Here is a 16564-nt window from a genome sequence, read left to right on the forward strand (position 1 = left end):
CTCTCATACACACACACATTTGTATGAAAACATTGGCCAACATAAAAATTATGGGGCCCCAAGTCACCAATTCAAACCTTTAGTACACAAATTGGCTTTCCAAACGGGGGAAATAATATGTATTCAAATAGCTCTAGATGCCAAAGCTATCACCCTAGGACCAGATTTCAGTTCGTTAGCCTTAAATAATTTAGAAAACCCATCCTATCAGCTCCCTGTGTATTTTCTTCTCTCTACATCATCTTGATTGCTGAGACATTTCTTTCTCCTGCTTTCTCAAAATCACAAATGAGCTTATAAAATGCGACAGCCCACATTGACTCACTTCTCATTGGAGTGACTGTTAGCATACCTGAAAGCATTTTATTGCTCACAGATGTGTTTTACTGTGGCCCCCATGCCCCCAAGTTAATTTGAATCTGACCTGGTCATGTCTCCATTTTCCTTATGGTAATAATACAAGAGTGAACTTCTCGGTGTCAAATATAGATTCTTATCTGCTTCTTTTTCAGTGAATTAAAAAATGATTTAAAGAAACCTTTGACCTTCGCTGTCTTATGTAAAGCCATCTGCGTTTGAATCTCTTCTCAATGTGTCTCCTGTCACATAAGTCATCTCCACCCACAGCTTTCTAGTCTATTTTTGAGTGCCTTCCGTTTGGATGCAACTTGTCATAAAACCTTGGATTTTAAACAACCCACTACTTAAGGTAACTTCAGAAACATTATTACCGAGTCTGTATTAAAAATAGGAAGTGTGCATTTGCATTCATGTCCTGTGTTAACGAACTATGAAAAGGTGTGTACGAATTTGGAAAGGGGGAAGACATATTTAGATAGCGAATATATTTCATTTTAGACGAACATTTAAATTTATTCACAGTAGGTGAAACGCTGGCCTTTACTTAACTCAAATAACCAATTTTACCTTTGATGATATGACTTTTACATTTTTCAATAAACTTGTCTTTTAAGTTTTTATCTATTTACGTAAAATGCTTGAATTTAAATAACATATTGTACTGAAAATGAAGTTTTTAAAGGGGCTATCCACCCAGTCTTGGTCCCTTCTGAAGGACCGTTGGTTTCCAAGTCGAAGGCATTAACAAGTCTGTCACACGTTTTCTCTAACTTGAATTAAGCTATAGTTGCAGATGGCAGAAGCTCTCTTTTCATCTTTTATAGGAAGGTCACCTAGTGAGCTAGCCGAGCGCTCCTTCAGGCTTGGGCTGCGCAGTCTTTTGAATCCTCCCTGTGCTGCTCACACCTGGGTGGTCAAGGGTCACATATAACCTCGACAGTGCGGGTGCCTCTGCCTTCTTCTCTTTGGGGAGGCGGCAGATGGCAAGGGCGCAGGGCTCTGGTGCGCAGATCCTTGCTGCAGCCGGGCAGGACACAGACCAGGAACACGCTGGGCTGAGACCCCTCGTCCAGCTGCGAGTCTCTGCGGCTTTTCAAGCACATTTTCTCCTGGGGCTCCAGGGCTGTGCTCCCAAAAGTGGTGAAATTCCCATTCCATTACCCAATTCGGAAACTCCTCTCTGAAACTTAAGCGAAGCTGGGTCGCTAAAGGACTCAGGTTGACAGCCGCTAGCACACGAAGCCCCAAGTCTGACGCCACCCAAGACCCAGGTGCTGCAACCTAATCTCCAGCACACTTTGAGTCTATCACCAATAGCAGCCTGGATGCAAAGGATGAGCCAATGGGGGCTCTAGGAATAACGACAATGACCGGCTCTGTTTGGCTCAGTTCCGGCCGGCCACAGCGCTAACCATTCATTTGTACTGAGCTTAGAGTAACGCCACTTTCCCCAGCACTGCCAGACCTTCCGCACTTCTTGAAGTCTTGTCTAAGACTAAGAGGAGTCTAAAGAAAGGAGGTGTGCACTTATTCGCCTCTCCCCTGTGCTTCTGTTTAAGCTCAACCCTCAGAGTCCAGCAAGCTTTTCAAAACTTAGTAACTGGAAACGAAAACAGCATTCTCTCCATGCCATGAGTCTCTGGAACTGGCTCCGGGATTTACAATGGAAACCGAGCAAGAGGTCTGAAGTTTCTCCAAGTGTCGAAAGCCTCTATTTACTGAAATTGATGTGACTTCACCAGGGGCTGGAAGAACAAAGCTGGTGTCCTGTGCAAGCTGCCAATGCGTATAAAACCCTGCATCAGCCCTTCTCCTTACAGTGGGGTCTTTTAAATGAAAGTAGATTCTTACTAGAGTAGGAGTGAGGGCTTTCAGTGCACCCTGCAGAATGCTTAGCCACTTACTAGTATCACCTCTTATTGTTCAAAACCACCCTGTTGCTTATTTGACCCTGTGTTACAAATGAAGACACTGTAGCAATAGACAGTCTGACCCCGAATGTGACCATTGTAACTCAGAGACAAAACTAAAATCCAGGTGCATCTGATGTACTTAAATTAGCAAAACTTTTCAATATCCAAATTAACTAAAACCAAGCAATCTGGAGGCTTTCGCTTCTAAAAGGCATGACCTGCCCTCCTTTTCTTTTAAGATTGATATTCTGTTAAAATCTTTAAAATATTCAGTGCCTTTGCTCTAAGAATGACCTACCATCTCCAAGGTAAAAGCTGTTGAGTAAATGGGAGTAAAAAGAAAGGGAGACTGAGGCAGGATTTCCCCGAGTTCAAGACCAGTCTAAGGTACATAGCAAAATCCTGTCTCAGGGGGACAGAGTGGGGGGGGGGCCTCATTTAGCTGACTGTGTTTTACTGATTTAACTATGACGTAGAGATAAACAATGACGGTAATTATCTATGTAGTTAGAATTCGAGCATGAACAAATGGGGGGTTGTCTTAGTCAACCTATAGAGAATTACAAACAAGCTGCAATTAAGAGCTTTGTAAATCTATGTTTAATTGTTCTATTTTTAATGTTGCAATCTAGTCTAATAGGAAGAAACAGGTGGCTGTGGTTTTGTTTTATGATATCATTTCAATTCTCCATGTATTTCATTTAACCAAACAATTCTTATCTTGGTTGTTTATTGTCTATTTTCCCACTAAACAAGAATTACAATTACAACTGAACTAGGGAAATAAGGTGCAGGAAATATAGTTCATATAATATTCCCTGTGTTTCATATCTGGGAGCCTGTCTCACTTTCCCTGAGCACTGACAAGATCTGACTTCAGAAGGAAAAAATCTTTTCAACCTTCTACCCAAGGATGAATCTGCTTTCAAGTGACAATTGTTACAAAAGACAAGACTACAAAGTACAAAAATACGATCTCCAAACTGGTAGTGAAAAACTGAATTATGGAAATGTAAGTTTAGCAAGCAAATGATAAATCTTGGGTATCAAGATCATCCTCTACCTGCTTCAAGGAGAGGAAATTTAAATTGGCTAATTTAAATACATTAGATGCACCTGAATTTTAGTTTTGTCTCTGATAGTTACAATTGTCACATTCTGGGTCAGACCCTCTGTTGTTACAGTGTCTTCATTTGTAACACAGGGTCAAATAAACAACAGGGTGGTTCTGAAAATGAAATGCAAAATGCAAGTAGTTCTTCAACAAATGTACATTTACCATTAGGTCCACTAGAGTTGTCTCTGCCTCTCTGTCTCTGTCTTTCTCTGTCTTTGTCTTTCTCTGTCTCTCTTTCTGTGTGTCTGTGTGTCTGTCTCCCCACACCCCTTTATGCTTTCTCTTACACTAGAAAACAATATCTAGCCAGCTTACACTAAAAGCCTATATGTTCCAGCACACATCTTCACATCTTCTCAGAGAAGAAATCTTTTTGAAGATCACCATTAATAGAAACCATATGTTCTTGGTTGTGATATGCCAAAAGAAAGAGTGAAAAGAAAAAGAAAGGAGGAAGAGAAAGAAGAAAAGAGAAAGGGGTGGGGGTGGGGGGGGCTTTCCTGGCAACCACCTAGTGGCCACAGCAGTGTTTCCAATCAGGGATAGCAGTGGGGATTTGCAAAGCAGTCAGGATTCAGGACTCAAAGGACATGATTGGATGAACATGGTCATCAGAGTCCAGAGCTTCTAGTAAGCTAGCAAATTCTTTAAATCAACTCTTAAAATTGCTGCACACCTCTGCCCTCAGTGTAACTACCTTTAACTAAAAGCCTAATTCTTCCTTCTAAAAGGAGAGGGGGAAACATTCCTGGGATGTATATCCAGCCACACTTCTTGAACATAGTGAATGCAGTCACTGCTAACAATTTTGTTATTCTAGTTATTGTCCCATACACTGTGATCAAGTGACATTTTTTTCTTCTGTTAAATGGGACCAAAACTGACAGCACAAAGTTGTTGGAAGTACAAATGAGGGAGGGGACTTAAGCATCTTTAATAAAATAGGCCCTCCTTTAGTGTTTGTTGAATGAATACTAATGTGTATGACTTGTGATATGTCTTGAGCAAATTTCCTCTTATGTATCTCCATGGTAAAAATCTGTCAAAATGGCAAACAAGAAATACTGATTCTAGTTCCCCAATCATATGTAAAGGAGTGTGTGTGTGTGTGTGTGTGTGTGTGTGTGTATCTTGAAGTGAACATAAAAACACTTAGCATGGTTAACAATAGTTTTAGAAAACAGTGAGTTCTTTCCTGTTCTCCATACAACTCTGACTAACATTAATTCTGCAAATAATATAAATCTTCTGTGACTTATGTTGTTGTCAAGTCTCCTCAGAGGTTGTTTTCAAATTAAACTGTGTCTTTAAAGGATCCTCTGAAGTAGCCAAGTAATAGAATGCTCATTTGCATCTTTATTATTCTTAACGATTGCACAAAACGGAAGCAAGGGCAAAGTACTATATTCACTGTACATCATTCATTATAAAACAACATAAACATTTGGATGCTACCAAATAGGGCATCTTTAAGTTTATATATTGCGTGCTCTTATATTCATGCGTTATTTTACATTTATCACTATTCTCTCATAAATAATTGCAGCTTGACCAATTTATACATCCACTACCACAGTACACTCAATGTGGCAAGGAGTGCTCTCTGACAGGAGAACAGATATAAAACGGAAACAGGTGTGCGGGTGTCACATCTACTGTTTTGCTTGCTATGCAGTGAAATACTTAACATAAAATTCACGCAGAACATCTTTTCAAAAGGCACGATTTCCTCCACAGAAAAGAACGTTTTAAAATTGCGTGGCAGTAAAAATCATCACCTTTGACGGCACTGAGATACTTATATTGATGTGATCCTGAACCTCAACACCAGAATGCTTTCAGGATGAGAGACTATGCCAGAGTCTAGGGGCCTGCTTGATGGAGACCCAAGACCTATGTATGGGTTGTTTATTGGCTGTGTTTCTTTAACCCATCCTTAAACTCTGCTCCAGAACTGGAGAGCGGCTCCCTGTTCCTAATCCGACACCATCCCCAGAACTGGGACAATATCAACCAAGTCCTTCTTGTCACCACTTCACTCTACTCTGTCCAAGTCCCTGCTCCTTCCCTGGAAGGCGCATTAGGAGTCGTGCTCGCCACGGCCCCCAGCCTCAGGGTCGCTCTGGTCGTCAGTGAAGCAGACATCCACATCACTGTCCTCGCTCTTGGGATCCCCAGGCTCCAGAGCATAGCCGGGCTCCGCGCCCGAGCCGTCGCCCGCCTTGGCGATCAGGCTCTGGCCTGGGTGGCGGGACTTGACGTGACGTTCCAAGTCTCGGCGGCGCACCAGCACCTTGCCGCAGAACTCGCAGCGGTAGGGCGTATTGCCCTCCGCATGGAGTCGGATGTGCTTGTTGAGATTGCTGGGGTCGCCGAAGGGCCGCAGGCACACCTTGCACTTGAGCGGCTTGTAGCCCGTGTGCGTCCGCATGTGGATCTTGAGCCCGTACTTGCGCGAGTACAGCTTGCCACAGTAGAGGCACAAGTGGCCCGTCTTGGCCTTGCCTGCGGCGCCCCCGCCACCGCCGCCACCGCCGCCACCCCCGGGGCCTGCCGCCGCCACTACGGCTGGAGGCAGCGTCCCGGAGTCCAGGCGGGTACGACCCTTCCCGGCTGCCATCTCGGACAGCTGCTGCGTGTGCATGGCGATCTCGCGGTCGATACTGGCCAGGGAACCCAGCTCAGTCGGGCCGATCGCCGCCGCCGCCGCCGCCGCTGCCGCTGCTGCCGCCGCCGCCGCCGCGGGGCCGCTCAAATAGGAGATGGACTCCGGGTATTTGAGCAGCCCGCCCAAGTGCAGCTTGAGAGGGTAATAGGTGGCGGGCGGGCCGTAGAGCAGGTCTCCGCTGTACACCGTGAAGGCCGGCATGACGGCGGGAAGAGGGCTGCACTCGCCCCCGGGGTACGCCTTGAGGCTGCCGGCGTCGAGGGGCGGCAGCGCGCAGCGCTCCACGGGGAGCCCGGGAGCCGGGAGAGCGGCGTAGCGCGCGGCGGGCAGCGAGGCGGCCGTGGCCGCGGCAGGCGGAGCCCGCTCCACGTGCTTGAAGGCCGACGCCTCTTCCGGGTGGCCGGCGAGCAGGGGGAAGGCCCGCAGGGCCCCAGGACACTGCAGGCCGGCGGGCGGCGGCTCCCCGGCCAGCAGGCACTTGGGGTGGTGGTGGTGGTGGTGGTGAGCGTGGTGGTGATGGTGGTGGTGGCCCGCCGGGCTCTCCCCACTGCCCGGGCGCCCGGCCGCCCGGCCCCCGCCCAGCAGCCGGCCTAGCCCCAGCCCGGGCCCCTTGCCGCCGCCCTCTTCCCGGTAGGGGTCGCTCTGCGCAGCGGCCCGGGCCAGGCCGGCCGGCTTGAATGCGGAGCGCACGCCAGGGTAGAAGGGCAGGCCTGCGCTGCCGGCTGAGGAGCCGCCCACGATCCCCAGGAAGTGACTGTGAGCGCGGTCCGGCTGCTCCTTGCCCTTCTTCGGCGTCCCCCACTTGCCGGGAGGCGGGGAGGAGGCCAGGGGCGCCAGGGAAGCCTCCCGCTTGATGCTCTCCCTCGTCCCGCACGCCTGGGAGAGCTGAGCGGCCTGGGCTTGAGGCCGCAGAGCGGCTGCCTGGACGGGCGCCGTCAAGTCCGGGGCAGTGGGTTTCGGAGGGAGGCCGAGGCCTTCTGCCACCGGGGAAGCGCCCGGCCGGGCCGCGTGCTCCTGAGGCAGGAAGGCGCGGCCCCCGCCGCCGCTGAGCACGCAGTGGAAACGCAGGTGTGCCTTGAGGCTGTTCGGGTATCGAAAGGTCCTCCAGCAGTACCAGCAGATGTAGCGCTCCTCCCCTGAGCAAGAAAGGGGAGAGGAACAAGTGAGAAGCAAGGGAACCAGAAGGAAAGCACCAGCCCAGCAGGGACAGCCCCGGTTTGACCTGAGACGAGGCAGAAGCACGGGGGTGGGGGGTTGAGGGATGAAGGTCTTAAGACCAAGAATAAAGTTCGGCAACCCTATCAAGAACCCCCCAAAGCGTGTAAATGGTCAACCCTTGTCACCTCCATCCTCAGAGGCCTACTCAAAGAGCAAAGCAGGTGACCTGGACCTTTCCAGTGAAGACTTCCACCAAGCCCTCATAGTAAATCTCCTTTGGAAGAGCCCTGCTCAGGAAGGCTAGCCGGGAAGAGCAGAGAGCAGCTGTTGCCTTAAATCAAGTGTTGAGGCTGTGCTGTGCCTGTGCCCATCTGTTGGCGTTTACAGAATAGGTGGCGTATGTCAAGGAGTTTGGATAAACTGAACAAAGGCCAATCTAATAGTCGTGAGCGCCTCATTACCAGGCGAGACAATATCCTGTATGTATGGGCCATATGTAATCATTCCTTTTCATATAACAATGTCTTTTGTGTCCTCTCTCCGCCCTTTTACCCCCTCCCAGACTTAAACACTTGCTTGAGGTTTTCCTGGAGCGTGACCAAATGAATCCCCACATAAGGATGATGCTAGTCTTCAAAATTATTCGCACCCTTATTTTCTGGTTTAACTTTATATGATTGGATTGGAGGGGAAAACTACTACTTGCTGATATTTTAAGGATGGTGAAGCGTTGGCTTAACGGTTGTTTTACCTGGCGGTTAATTAACCCCTAGATAGTAGCACAGATAAAAGCTTAGAAAAGCACTTGAGCAAGATATATTTCACTTAATAAATATATACAAATGAGAAAAGTCCTCAGTTTTTTAAAGTGCAGATTCTCTACCGCAAATGCTGTGCTTGTGTGCCCTTGCAGCATCAATTCTTTGTGTCTCTTACATTATAACTGTTTTTGACTTGTTATGGTCTGTAAACACAATCCAGAGACAGGTATATAAGATAGCTATTAATCGGATGTTAGAAAATAACTTCTACATACTAGTGTGCATACAATGCAGTTTCTTTTTAAAGTGATTGATTGATAATACCAAAGATGTCTGTAAGAAAAGTTGATTGGGCCACGAGGAAATTCCAAAGTACATTGTAGGTCTCTTAAGATTTACTTGAAACATTACATTCTCCCTCTTTAGGTGCACTCTGCTCACACTTCTAAAACATTACTACAGAACCCATTAGGGTGGCACATGCCTTTAATTCTAGCACTTGGGAAGCAAAGGCAGGCAGATCTTTGTGAGTTCAGAGTTCTAGGCCAGCTTGATCTATATAGTGAGTTCCAGACCAGCCAGGACTACATAGCAAAATTGTCTAAAAGGAGGGGAGGAGTTTATTTCACAAGAGGTCAAAGGAGAAGTGGGGAGACAAAAGGATTTACCTATAATAGTCTATCCCAATTGTTTATTGAAGACTTGGACAAGACCATCTCAATATCCCTGCTGCCTGTGTTAAATGTCTGTGTAAAGCAGCTTTTGGAAAGAGGAGTGACCCCTGAGTTTTCTTTGGGTGTCTGAAATTCAGAAGCCCCTTTGCAGCAGCTCTACAGAAGAGTTTTCAGTTTGTTCCAGAATGACTTTGCCAATGCAAAGCCAAGCAAGCTTTGTTCTTACAAATGAAGGGACAGTAGCTTCATCTTTTTATGAAACGAAAACTGACTTACGCTAGCCAGTATTGTTAAAAAGAGGTGCTATTCCTACCTATTTCTTCCTCTTCTCAAAATGTAACACAAGTGTGTGCAGATGTGTGCAGGTGTGTGTACGTGTTGTTCCACACATTACTTTTCCAACTTAACTTCATCAACAGGTTTTGCAGACCCTAAGGTTCAACTCTTGACAAGTGAGTCAAACACTCTTCCTAAATGACTTTGCCCCTCTCCCTCGTGTCAGTTCAAAGATTTTAGGCATGCCCAGTCTAGAAATATCAGGTTCAAAATAGGCTATACCTTCCCTAACAGGGAAATGATAGATTTTTTTATATTATCAGTTGCCTTATGGCATTTATAAAACCAGGTGGCTGAAATAGAATACATGGTTAAACATGTTGCTTTTCTGTTTAGTCATCCCTATGTAAAAGTGTTCTGTGCTGGAACAATTTGTTGGAGAGTTCCGAGTCTGAGGGTTCCCCTGTACGGCAGTACTTATCATTGACAAAAGAATCTGATAATGTGCTTCAAGGGACAAACTATGTCAGTACAATTCTTACAAATATTGGACATACCAATCTATTTTAAAACAAATAGAACTGATTTACAGAAGACAGTGACACTTTGAAGCGAAATGACTCATTGCTCTGAATAATGTGTTCCACTCATGAATGGCATGCTAATTATCACACTTTTATCGAGATATATATATATGTATATATGTATATATATACCTGTTTCTAAATGGGTACAGTGGTGCGGCAGTTCCGGAGGAGAGTGTATTAAAAATACTTAGGAACATTTTTTGTTGTCTATAAATAGCTTCTTTAGAGAAATTGTGAACAAGCTAAAACAATTGTCAAGGGGTTAGGGATGAGGGCCAGGGGAATGCCTTGTGAAGGATGAGAACTGAGTTTCAAGAACTTAACTCTTTTTAGCACTTCCCAGCCTTCTTCCCGAAGGAAGTGTCCTTCAGTGCTGGGGTGGAGGGTTTGAAAATGTTTTTTCTCTTTATTTGCTGCACCTTAATTTGCATGGATTGGCTCTTGGTTTGAAAGGAATCAAATAAGTCTGAGAAGAAACTGGGAGGTATCCCAGAGTCTGCTTAAGTAAACTTAGTAGGGAAATGAATAAACTCCATTTTAGGTATGGACATTAGTACCTGCCAAGGGACCAGCTATAAGCACCACAATACTTCTAAATGCCATCAAATATACTGCTCTCCTGTAAGCCTTACAGAGAAAGAGCACCCTTGTGCCTTTTAAAAAGCATTCTGGGCTTAAGCTTTGGTCTCTAGAATTCAAGATGTCATCGTTGTAGCATATCAAGTCTTCTTTATTGTTTCTTCCCTGAGTAAATACTTGTTGTTCGGAATGAAATACAGAAGGAAGGACCCATGAAGTTCATAAGGAGTGTTCCTCTGTCCTTGGGGACCAGATTATTACTCACCTTTATTACCATTGGCTTGTGGTTTTAGGTTAGCAGTTCCCTCTCTCCCTTGTCAAGGGCATGAACTCGGTTTCCACAGAGCTGAACAGAATTCTTCAGATCTGTGATCACCTTCCCCAACCCGGGAGAACAGGTGGACTCTACTCTGCTCACCCTCAGTGTTGGGGCGACCTTCTCAGAGGCTGTACCTTTCTCATCATGAGTCGGAGTCGCAGTTGTAGGGATGTCAAACCACTGAGCCAAGGAGTTAGAATACCACACAGTTAGCTCTTCGCCTGGCTGGACATCTCGCAATGCCCGATAGAAGATCTAGAATACAAAAAAAAAAAAAAAAAATTAAAAAAAATAAGGTTCTGTGTTATTTCCTGGATGGTTGGAAATTAAGATTCAAAGGCCGGCTTTGTGGTCCTGGAGAAGCTTCTGGATAGCTTGGAATCTCATCCTTCATCTTTGAAGTGAGAAAACAAACGTATCTCTCTTACAGGGTCATTAGGATGTTTGAAGAGAGAGTTCTTGCCTTTCAAAGTTCTTTGCTCATGAAGTACTTGGCTGCCTTGATTAGTTTGTAAATGGAACTGGAACAACAAGGGGCTCTCACAGTACCTGTCCTCCTGGTAGGTCTGCAATAGCTTCCAGAGTCTGTTCCTGGGGATTCCTGGCTGCCCGGATTAACCCTATCCACTCCAGGGGAGAGCCCCCTGACTCGTCCACCAGCTCCCCTCTCACCATGCGCACCTGCAACACAAGCAGTGGTCATTACCCAACCTGCTACAGCCAGGCTCACAACCCAGAGGAAAGTTTACCTTGCAGCTCACAGAACTGAGGAAAGTGATTGTGTTCTCTGACCCAATCTCCATGAGCTGCTGGGAGAATGATTCCTCAAGGCCCCAGCTTAAAGGGTGGAAAAATAAAGGACTCTGGGTAGTAGACAGTATCACCACCACCACCACACACAGACACAGACACACACAGACACACAGACACACACACACACACACACACACACACACACACACACACACTTTGGAAAACACCAGCTGAAAAAGGCATCCTCTCAGATGCTCCGGGATTCATCTTATTGCAAAACTCACCACCTCCTCCCTAAGTGAGGTTCTGGGATCCTTAACAAGGAAATAGAAGTGGTTTCTAAGTTCAAGTGAGTCCTGAAGCCTGGTGCAGTACTCTTACCCCGTTTCTCAGCTTCCCAATTCTCCAGTACCACACTAGGCGCAAGTGGACTCAGCAGTGAAATGCTCAGAACAAAGCGAGCACGGAGAAATTTTGCCTGCAGCTAGCAAGCCATTTAAAAGCAATTAAATTGCGTTTAAAGAGAGAGGCGGGGTGAGCTTCAAAACCCGGTGTAGCATGGGATTAGAGACAAGGGACTTTCTAGCACCAGCAGAAAGGTGGCAGCCCAAAGATACTTCTTACAAGAAAGCTCTAAGAGGTTATTAAAACCCAAGGTCTTTCCTTTTTTAAACAAGCTTGCCACTTCATTCCCTGGTTGCTGTCTGCCAGTCCTTGGCTACTAAGGCGCCCCCCACCCTCTGTGGTCAAGAGTCTTTACTTTCCCTCTCTGGTAGGGATCACAACGGTGTGTGTTGCGGTTGGGGGGGTCAAAGTAAGAGAGCTGTACCTGGCACCTCTCGGCTGGGATCTGTACTCTTAAGAGCAAGGTTTAACTGGGTGTCCCCTCGAGGGTGGGCTCCCCTACTCCTCAACAGGCATCAAAATTAATCACTTGGCTCATTCCCTCTGTTTCCTACCCAAACCTACAAGCAAAAGAGGTTGGGGTTGGGGTTGGGGTTGGGGATATATTCCAAGAACTAAGTCTCCCAAGGACTATCTCTTTGGTTAAATGGAATTAAATTGTTTAAAACAAACACATAACCCTTATATTAGTAAACAGAAGGGGAGAAAAGTACTCCCCACCCAATGACTCCAGCGAAAAGGGTATGTCTGCAAGGAAGGCAAGGACCGAGGTGGGAGTTAGGAGACTCTGTCACCTTGCTGAGGACACCCGAGCGCTGGGGAAACTAGTGGTTCCCAGAGGCCCCGGTACCTACAGACTCTAAGACACTAAGGTCTTTTCCAGCTCAGCTCTGCCCTCTCTTCAGCCTGCTGCAAGTCCATGCTATTACCAGACATGCTAAGGATAATCGGATAATTCTGTCCCGCAGATTTAGCAGGTATCGCTTTTTCCCCTGCTCCTCTCTACCCCTTTTCTGGATCAAGGCAATAGAAGATGAGAGGCAAGGGACGGGGATCCAGAATGGCCTAGTACCTTTTTCTTCGGCCCTGGTTCCCTGCGATCTGACAGGTACTTGCCCAGCTTGAAGGTGCCAGGCACCGGCCCAAGGCGCAAGCCAGCCGGGATGCAGCAGTCAGCGTTCACGCTGGTGGCCGAAGTGCGGGAAGTTCCGTGCATTGTTGCCACCGCCGCCAGGCAGACGCTGGGGCTCACGGGGTCCTCCACGGGGCGCAAGTGACAGAACCAGGAGCAGCCGCCTGCGAGGAGGAATCCGCAGCCCGACGTGCGTCTTCTGTCCGCTGAGTGACGCGGGCGGGCATGCACTGCGCCTTTTCAATCCGGGCGGGCGCCTTTTGGCACCGCGAACGCAAGGGCGCGGAGTTTGGTGAGAGAGTTGCACTGTGAAGCAGCTGCAGAGTCCCACCCGAGAGGGTCACATGGAGTGGTTCCCTCAGCCCCCTGCATAATCGAGGCCTCTGAATGGCTAGCACACAATGGTCCAGGCGACCTTCCCATTCCTAAAAATCCAATTTGTCAAGGGCGAAGAAAAGGCGCTGGTGAATCAAAGGTCCGGCGGGACCATTAATCCTCAGCATGGGGTATTGTCCCTGAGACAGTTACGATATTTTAAGTGACAAATCCACTGTATAATTTCTCCATAAATTTTACTTCCTTTTATTGTTCACCGACAAACCAGTTTTGGGAAATAAGTGACTACTTTAAGTCTACTTGGCTGATTCCTTTGAGCCTTGGTCTACTTCAAAGATTCTTAATTCTCTCCCCTTGGCTTTATTGTAAAGGAGATTAAACAAAGGGACGGGGACTGTTTGGAGGACTTGTTAACTTCTATTGATTTCTGGCGTGTGCCATACAGAAATTAGGCAGGTACTTGATGGGAAAACACCAGAAAATACCTACACTTTTTAAATAACGACCATAGTACCATTTCAGGGATTGGGTTCAGGCCAGTCCACAGTTTAGAACCACTTTAGTTCTTTCCTAGACCCCATCTGCTCCCAAATATGAAACCGCCGGACCTGTTTGCGAGGGTGAAAGCCGGCTGAGCATCGCATCTCCCTGCAGCACCCAGGGTCCACACTTTCTCTAAGGGTAGGAAGGGGCCACAAAGCCAAGAGCTTCGTAGGAGATCTGCTCTGTGGATGGAGCTGCAGCGTTGTTGAAGACGGGGAAGTTCTCCTGCGGGGTTATTAATCAAGTCTTCCCACCGGCAACCCATCAATTCTAACCTTGTTTTGCTTTTAAGTTGAAAACGGGGAGAAAGTCCTGACACTAACTTCTCCAGACCAAAAAAGGATGGATTTTTACTTATTTTTAAAGCAAATCACCACCATCAAAAACATCTCAGTCTCTCAACGGGGAAAGGAGTGCCACAGAGTGTGTTTAGGTCAACCTTGGTCACTTTTCCCCAAATCCCACCCTGCCATTACTGGAACCACCAAGAAACTCCTGCAGATGCTCCAGGGCTGCTGTGTCCTCACTCCCACCTTGTTCCCACCCCGCACCTGATCCGTGCTCACACAATGTAGAATGTCGCTCACTGCTTCCTCCCTGTGGCCTTGACCAAGAAGATGCAGTTATCCGGCTAGAATCTGGAGTGGCTCTGGCTAATGGATGTCGAGAAGCAAAGTAACATCTCTGCCACAGGTTCGAAGAGGGCCCTTAAAGTAGCTTATGAAGCTGCTCTCTGTTGGTAACCTGTGCTCACATCCATAGGCCGGACCAGAAAAAATGAACTCAAGACCCAAGACAGCTTTCATCAATTACCTGGAGCCTCGGTTTCCAGATCTGTAAAGTGCGACTGGTGGATGCAAACAGTCCCTTGCCTCCCTTTCTACTATCCACCCCAATTTGTTGGGAAGTGCAAGTACATAGCAGTGGCATTATGAAAGTCACAAGATTCGTTGTTTACAGCAATGGGAAAGGCAGGCCAGGTCATAGGTCTTAAGTCTAAACAAATCAAGACAAGACCATGCTGGGACTTGAAGAAGAGAGACCCAGTGTCCGCTCCATGTAGGTATACCTGCGAAGGACAGGAGAGAACTTCTTGGTGGGCCTTGAATAACCGTGCCTTTGTGACTACACAGGGCCTTGCCCGAAACTAGTTTCTAAGAGAACAACCTTTAAGTTTCACGCTTAACCTTCCAACTGCTTCTCTGAGGGTGAAGAAGGCTATCCTCCACAGATAGAAGACAGCCTTTGATCCCGGGCCTATGAATGGCAAAACCCGGGGAGGGGAGTAGGAGCGGGGGTTGAGGAAGCCTTTCCGATGAGTCCAGGGCAATAAATTTAAGCCATGAACATGTCCCTCTAACCTCTGGCCTGGCAACTCCGGATGACACCTAGTTTAACTATCCCGCACTGAGAGCGAGAAAGGGGAGAGCACAGTGCCTGGGTTCTGGGCACCTCCCTAACCCTTCTTAACCAGTGAAAAAGCGTGAACGACACGCGAACAATTTTATCAATAGGACCATGTAAAGGCCGACTGTGAGGAAAGTTATTTATTAATATAGCCAATTGTGACTGGTTCCCAGCTCCGCGAGAAGAAAGAGACTGCGCCAGAGGCATTCACACCAGCTCGCCGAGTTTTATTCTGTCCTGTGGCTCAGAGTTGCAGTTCCCCAAGTGAAATAAATTGTCCACAAAGGAGAAAAGGAACACATTTTCTTTTATTTTTCCTCCCCTAAAAAGCAAGGGTGAAACCAATCTAATGTGCCCAGTGGAGCAAGATGGGCCGTGAAAGGCTGGGTGTTAAAAGTAAAAGCGGGCTGTGCAGCAAATGGGATGGAAAATTAAATGAAATTAAATAGCTTGAACGGCCGTATTGTCCCTTATTAAAAAGACACATTAATTACATGGTCTCAGCCTTATTCAAAGACAATGTTGAGACTCAATCAAAACATTCCACTCGGCTTTTTTATCGACTTAAAATGGGCGTCTAGAGGCCCTGTTAAAGCGAAATCCCTCCTACACGGGAGGTGCAAGGAGAGCGTGGTTTGGGGCGGGCCCGTAGCCTGCCCAGCGCGGACCGCACTTGGCTCCCGCGGCGGTAACAGGTTGCCCTGAGAAGCTCCAGCTCAGAGAGCAGCCGCGGTCGGGGAAGGCGAGCGGCGGGGGCCGGGGCCCACGCCGCCCTCGGAGCCTCGGCCCAGCCTGCAGCCCCCGCCCAGCCCCGGGCGCGTCCCGCTCCGGTGGCGGCGCGCGCGACCTGCGGGGCTCCGCCCGGGAGGAACGAGCCAGCCTAGGCCTTCCGGACCCAGCGCGGCGCTCAGTCTCCGCGCGCGCCCCTTGGGGCGACCAGTCTGAGCCGGGCCAAGGCCTCGGTCCTCCGGGTCTCCTGGCAAAGCCGAGCCGGCTACCCCGAGTAGGTCCGGGAGACATCGAAGAACGGCCAGGTCGCCTCTCTGGCGCCGCCCAGTCCCCACCCGAGATGGAGAGGCCAGGAGGCCGCGGACTGGAGGCCGGGTTCGGCGGCCGCCTCCGGGCCGGCGCTAGCCCAGGAAGCGCCCCCTGCGGGTGTCGGCGGCGGCCAGGTCAGAGCGGACCAGCTGCTCTGCCCCCGAGGCGCGGGTGGGACATTAAGGCCGGCTCTGAATAGAAAGGCTGAGACCGGGCTCTGGGAACGCCACCAGATGACGCGCCCGCGCCGGGGCCTTTTCCCCCTTAATTGCGTGGACGGTGGGTGCGCGGCGGCCGAGAGTCTTCAAACTTGTAGCCAAGGACGCAGCCCGGACGCCGCTGGTGGGTTTTGTGGTGCCTTTTGTTTTGTTTTTGTTTTGTTGGTTTGCTTTGGTCTTTTTTTTTTTTTTTTAAGTCTAGCATTGGAAACGACTCAATAAAAGTATTCAGAGTCCCTCTCGAGTTGCCTTTTAACCGGAGTTCCCCAACTTATTTCTTGGTTCTTTCGGTTGACATGGTGCAAAGAAAAGTCAGCGAG

General features: G+C 48.1%; 1 protein-coding gene across 5 annotated transcripts in view; it reads right to left on the reverse strand.

Annotated features, from left to right (window-relative positions):
* Nucleotides 1-847: 847 nt before the first annotated feature.
* The window catches only part of Prdm13 (PR/SET domain 13), a 46002-nt gene continuing 30285 nt past the window's right edge, over nt 848-16564 (reverse strand). For 4 of the 5 annotated variants that reach the window (XM_087551205.1, XM_087551203.1, XM_087551204.1 and 1 more), the window contains 3 exons: nt 10962-11093; nt 10547-10667; nt 4727-7194 (listed from right to left, as the gene is read on the reverse strand). In XM_087551205.1, coding sequence (XP_087407331.1) covers nt 5471-7194; nt 10547-10667; nt 10962-11087 — 1971 coding nt within the window. In that variant the 5' untranslated portion in view covers nt 11088-11093 and the 3' untranslated portion in view covers nt 4727-5470. 5 annotated transcript variants of the gene reach the window in all.

Source organism: Rattus norvegicus, chromosome 5, assembly GCF_021556685.1.
Source record: "Rattus norvegicus strain SHRSP/BbbUtx chromosome 5, alternate assembly SHRSP_T2T, whole genome shotgun sequence".
NCBI classification, from domain to species: Eukaryota; Metazoa; Chordata; class Mammalia; order Rodentia; family Muridae; genus Rattus; species Rattus norvegicus.